Source organism: Aethalodelphis obliquidens, unplaced genomic scaffold, assembly GCF_003676395.1.
Source record: "Aethalodelphis obliquidens isolate GAN/ISIS:26980383/991018 unplaced genomic scaffold, ASM367639v1 scaffold75, whole genome shotgun sequence".
NCBI lineage: Eukaryota > Metazoa > Chordata > Mammalia > Artiodactyla > Delphinidae > Aethalodelphis > Aethalodelphis obliquidens.
The window spans coordinates 3,903,243-3,909,242 of record NW_020838019.1 but is presented as its reverse complement, the minus strand read 5'-3'; the positions used below and the strand labels follow the sequence as shown (position 1 = coordinate 3,909,242).

The window sequence follows — 6,000 nt, the reverse complement described above, 5'->3', positions numbered from 1 at the left end:
ATACTTTGTTGATGTTGTTTTAATTAAGGTCTTGGAGGCCTTTACATATCATCACATAAGTTTTCTGTTGTTGTTGTTTTTTAAGTTACAATCCTTCAGTTACCAAGGTGCTGGATTTGCTGGATCTGGCATCCAGTACAGGGTTCAACAAATATTGTTAAAGGGAAGATAGAAGCTAGGGTAAGTGGGATAAAAGGGAGGATTCAGGAAAGGAGGAAGGGTGATGAAAAGAAAAAGGAAGGAGGGGGGCGAGGAGGAGGGAGGGAGGGAGGGAAGGCATCAAGGGAGGCAAGGAAGAGAGAGAGATGAAGATGAAGGAAGGGAGAGTGACGGAGAAAAAAGAGTTTCAGATTGGTGGATCCCACCCTGGCCCCGCCCCCGGGCCGGACTCCGCCCCCGGGCCGCAGGCTGCAGCGCTACCTCCAGCCGCCAGGGGCCGCCACGCGCAGCCGGCCGCTCTCTGCGCGCGCGGCAGGCCCTCTCTCCCGCCTCCGCTGGCCGCTCGCCGACCCGCAGCCGCTCTCGGGCTCCGGCTGCGTCTCGCGCGCTCGGCCGCAGCTGGGTCTCTTCGTGAAACGCCTCGCGCCGTTCGGCGCACGCCGTACCCCTGCCTCGAGGCGCGGGGTCTCGTGGGCCCCGCTCCCGCCCTCCGCTCGCCTGGCCCGGACCGGAAGCGGCGCCGCACGGCCTGGGCCTGGCGCGGGGGGGCGGGCACCGGGGCCCGGTCGGACATGGGCAAGAAGCACAAGAAGCACAAGTCGGACAAACACCTCTACGAGGGTAAGGAGTGGGCCGCGGTGGAGGGTGGCGAGCCCGCGGCGGCTCGGTGGGGTTTTCGTGCCTTCGAGACTACCCTCGAGCGTCCGAGGCGGGCCGGGGGCCACGCCTCCCGCGGGCAGGACCGGACCCGCGAAGGGGACGCGACCCGTCTGAGCCGCGCATACCCCAGGCTAGGGCGGCATTCGAACCCGGGATCCGCGGTTCGGGCGGGTCTCTTGTTGAGGGGTGTGAGGCGGCCCGGGAACGTTCGGGGCGTCCACTCGGCGAGTGCCCGTCATTCAACAGGTGCTTCGTGGGGCGCCCACTGCGTGCCCCGGGTCGCCTCGGCCTGTGCGCCTCCTTCTCTCCCGTCCAGCGGTCACTCTTCGTTGTGGATACTGCCCCGCGAGTGCCTCCTTTTATTGAAGCCCTTTCCTTTCATTTAAGAGTATGTAGAGAAGCCCTTGAAGCTGGTCCTCAAAGTGGGAGGGAACGAAGTCACCGAACTCTCCACGGGCAGCTCCGGGCACGACTCCACCCTCTTAGAAGACAAAAACGATCACGATAAACACAAGGACCGAAAGCGGAAAAAGAGAAAGAAAGGAGAGAAGCAGGTTCCAGGGGAGGAAAAGGGGAGAAAACGGAGACGAATAAAGGTAAAGGTCGTTGCGTTGCTTCAGCTCTGCAGGTGGTACCAGTTTCTGAGGGTTGCCGCCTCCCGCTGTCAACCTTGCTTTATTTTCTTTGTGTCTAGTGAGATGCTGAAACGCTTGTAAAATCGGACTTGTCTTGAGCAGGAGCAGGGCAGAATAGAAACATGAATCATCTGAGTTTCAACAGCTCTGTCTTTAATTATACTCTTAGTTGTACTCACACATCAGGTGAGTGAGCAGCTAAGTCCTGATTTTCAGGAGCTGCTTCCTACCATCTAGGAAAGGTAAAAGTCATGCTCAAGAAAGCCTCAGTGTTCGAGGTTTGTGGAAAATAGTCATTTCAAAAGTAAATGGGGGGCTTCCCTGGTGGCGCAGTGGTTGGGAGTCCGCCTGCCGATGCAGGGGACACGGGTTCGTGCCCCGGTCCGGGAAGATCCCACAGGCCGCGGAGCCTGCGCATCCGGAGCCAGTGCTCTGCAACAGGAGAGGCCACAACAGTGAGAGGCCCACGTACCGCAAAAAAAAAAAAAAAAGTAAATGGGATCTATTGGGATTCAAGTTTTGTTCCGAAATAAATACTATAATTCCAAATACATAATGAACAACTTTCATATTTTAGAACAAAGTTTGAGTCTATTGATGAGATAATTTGATCAGAGACCTTTAAGGGATATGACACCAGTGATGAAAATAAGCATTTTCTTAACCATTTGCAGCTAATAGAATGTAAAAAAGAAAGTAGCTGCCATCTCTATATAAATAGTAATAATAATTAACTTTCCTTCCAAGGATGATCACATACATACCTGGAATTGTCCTAGGCTTCTTCGGCACTTCCCAAATTTAACCTGTCACGAAGTGACTTGTTGAATCAGTTACTGGATCTTGAAGCTAGATTTCTGTAGGTTTAGTTTTATAATTTTTTAATATTTATATATACAACAGAAATGTTCTAGTCCGTGTGATGAAACACATGGGTAAGTCACTAAATCTTAGAGATTCTCTTTTTGGAATTTCTTAATTATATGCCTTTCTGCCCCAGTGTTTATTGCCTTTGTCTAGATTGTGACAATATATAGAACTGTCTAATTTTTTTTCCCTAAACTATAAAAGCCATATATGCCTATGATTTTTTTTTAAAAGAAATTCAAGTAATACAGAAGTGAACAAAATGGAAGGGAAAAAGTTTTGCTCACTCAGGTACCTCATTTAATCTTCCTCTTCAGAGGTAACCAGTTTTGTTTCATTTTTTAAAAATTATTTACTGTTAGGAGTAAGGTAATTCATGAGTAGGTTTGACATAAATACACTACTATGTGTGAAATAGATAGCTAGTGGGAACCTGCGGTACAGGGAGCTCAGCTCGTTGCTCTGTGGTGACCTAGATGGGGGGGAGGGGGGAGGGAGGGGATATATGTATACATATAGCTGAGTCACTTCCTTGTACAGCAGAAACTAACACAGCATTGTAAAGCAGTTATACTCCAATTGAAAAAAATTATATTAAAAAAAATGTCAAGAGTACTACAAGGCTTTTAACATAAAAGCGGTGTCCTGCTCCATCCTGGAGTTTTACTTCCCAAACTTTTTTTTTCTTTGGATGTTTATCTCCATTTCTAAATGTAGGTTTATATTGCTGTTTACTGATTTATGTGTACATCTTTTACTGACATCATGTTGCAAAAGATGAGAATTTAAATTAGCATCCTTATATTGCTCCACGCCCCCAATTTCCCTTCCTGCATTCTCCCAGTGTAGATACAGCTCAATATTCAGTGTTTATTTCTAATTATTGTTCACTGGAGACAAATGGAGTATACAAATACAGATCTGATCTTGACCAGTTAATTAATTGCTTTCATTTGTTTAGTTATCATGTACTAATTCTTCCCAAACTTCTAACAGATTTATAAAACCCATCTGATTTCTGTTTTTCACATGGTCAGACACTTCCCCTTTTTTGGAAGCATCCATCTTGCAGCCCTCTGTCCCTTCCTGCTCTAATCTGGACTAGTTGTTCTCTAGGCCTCCTTTGCATTCTTTCTGGATCCCATGTCTTCTTCTTGATTTACTCCTTTGTTCTGGTGGAGTCTTAACTCTACGAACTTCCTAAGAAAGCATTCATAGGAGGTAGATTTTTGTAAGTTCTTACATGTTTGAACATCTTTATTCTACTCCCATATACTCTCCTCATGTAAATTGACGGTTTGACTCAGCATGGAACTCCAAATTGGAAATTATTTTCTCCAAGAATTTTGAAAGCATTGCGTGTTGTTTTCTGGCTTCTAGATTTGCTGTTGAGAAGTCTGTTGCCTTCTGATTCTTAGTCCTTTGTACATGACCAGTATGTGCTCTCTCAAAATGCTTAGAATCTTCCCCTTTATCTTCAGTAGTCTGTTGCACAATGGATATTCTTGCCTTCAGGTCTGAGATGTTTGCTTGAAGTATTTCTGTGATAGCTTCCTTCCCTCCGTTCTCTCTCTTCTCTCTTTCTAGAACCCCTGCCATTTAGATGTTGGACTTCTGGACTGATTCTCTAATTTTCTTATGTTTTTTTCTCCTCTTTTTCCTCTTTGTTTTTTGTGTTCTTCCTTCAAAGAGAGTTCCTAAACTTTGTCTTCTGGCTCTGCTCTTGAATTTTATTTCAGACCTTGTATTTTGAATTTCCAAGAACTTTTTCATGTTTTCTAACTGTCCTTGTTTTAATAACATCCTGTTCTTGTTTTTACATGCAGGATCTTTTATTTCTCTGAAATATTAATTGATGAGTTTTTTTGATATTTTTCTTCTAAGTTTTTTTTTGCTCCTTGCACTGTCTCTATTTCCCCTCAAGTTCTTCATTTTATTTGGTCTCTTCCTTTTGTGTTAAAAGCATTATTTAGTTATCTGTTGAGCGTTTGTAATCTATTTGTATTTAAATGTGAAGCACAAAAAGGCTGATTATATGCTTTGTGCCTAGACAAAGTTTGTCAGCTGATGGACTTCACTGTGGGCATCACTAAACAGAGACCTGATCATTTTGATTGGGAGCCGCCGAAGTTTTGTGCTTTTCCAGGTTTCTGGGGTTAGAACTTTTCTCAGAGGTGTCTCCCTCCTTGCATGCAGGAGGTATCTTGCTTTCTCTGATCTGCAGAACTCCTCCACTTGCCTTTCATCTCCCAAGTATATTGATATCTTTCACCCACTGTCATCTCTTCTGTACCCTTTTTTCCCGCCATCATCTCGTTTAACTGGAAGTTGAACCCCTTTTAACCACTTCTGGGTTTAGTTCTGGCAGTTTCTACCATTATGCCAGCTGATATACTCCTCATTTCTTGTTTTATCAATTATCTCATCTTTTTATTAACTACATTTTATTTGGTTATATTACTGTACCATATTTTATTTTATATAACTTTTGAATGTTACAAATAGTGCTGCATTGAACCTCATTGTTCACATCGCTTTGTATACTTTTATAAGGATATCTTCAGGATAGGTTCCTGGAAGTCTCCCCCTCTGCCCTTTCTTGACGGTGGCTCTAAGTATCATTAGCCACCTATATATTTTTATTTCATTGCAAATTAACATGCTTTCTTATCCACAGTTTCATTTGGAAATAACACCCAAAGTAGGGCAGGGAGGTGGATGATTTCCATTGTACAGAAGGTAAAGTGGAAACTCAGAATTGAAGTGAATTTACCCAAGGTCCCACTTCCCCAGGACTCAGGGCTAGGGACTGTGGGATACTTCTGGGGTGTCACTGGTTCTGTAGAGCCTGTTTGGGTTATCCCTTTTCTCCAGGCTGGACTGGGGAGGGGGAAGAGGGGTTCCTTTGCTAGGGAGACTTCAGAAGGACACCTTTCTCCGAGCTGTACTCTGGATCTCCAGAGAGTTTTAGGAACAGCAGTTGCTTCTGGTCTTTTCTTGGGGAAAGTCAGCCACCTGTGGGCCTGAAAGGGGCTAGAGTATGTGTGGTTCTGAGGGACTGGTGACTCTTCTGTTAGTTCATGTAGCAGGAAGGGGGAAGGGCACAAGAAAAAGATAAAACATGCCCTTTCCCTTTTAAAGTATTTTTCTAAAAGGCATTCATAACTTCTGCTTATATTTCATTAGCCAGAACTTAATCACTTAGCCACCCTTGCTGCTAGGGAGGCTGGGAAATGTCTTTTAGTTTAGGGAAAGGGTTGGGGGCATTAAATCCTAATAAAAATCAGGAATCTTTTACTTAGGAAAATAAGGAGAAGATAAAGTTTTGGGAAAGCACAGATGTTTACAACACAAAACCCTGTAATTTCTCAAAGATGTCATATAAAGTTAAGTAATATTCTTCTTTTGAGTAGGAAGGCTCTGATTATACTAGTTTAAAATGCCCCAACAGATAGGATCAGTATTGTTTCTCCCTGTAGAGCAGTGGTATTTAATACCAACCATAGCATTAAAAGCACACCATGCTTTAGTTTTTTGGGTTTTTTTTTTGGGGGGGGGGTTGTTTTTTATTTTTTTAAGATTTTTTTGATGTGGACCATTTTTTAACGTCTTTGTTGAATTTTTTACAATATTGCTTCTGTTTTATGTTTTGTTTTTTTTGGCCACGAGGCATGTGGGA

The 6,000-nt window shown here is 44.1% G+C and overlaps 1 protein-coding gene across 3 annotated transcripts in view; it reads left to right on the top strand.

Moving 5' to 3' along the window:
* The first annotated feature begins 512 nt into the window (after positions 1-512).
* Positions 513-6,000, top strand: part of BRD7 (bromodomain containing 7) — a 38,535-nt gene continuing 33,047 nt past the window's right edge. The window contains exons 1-2 of one of the 3 annotated variants that reach the window (XM_027092257.1): positions 513-780; positions 1,207-1,415. In XM_027092257.1, the coding sequence (XP_026948058.1) occupies positions 732-780; positions 1,207-1,415 (258 nt within the window). In that variant the 5' untranslated portion in view covers positions 513-731. The remainder of the gene's footprint in view (positions 781-1,206; positions 1,416-6,000) is intronic. The other 2 variants (XM_027092255.1, XM_027092256.1) reach the window with 2 other exon arrangements.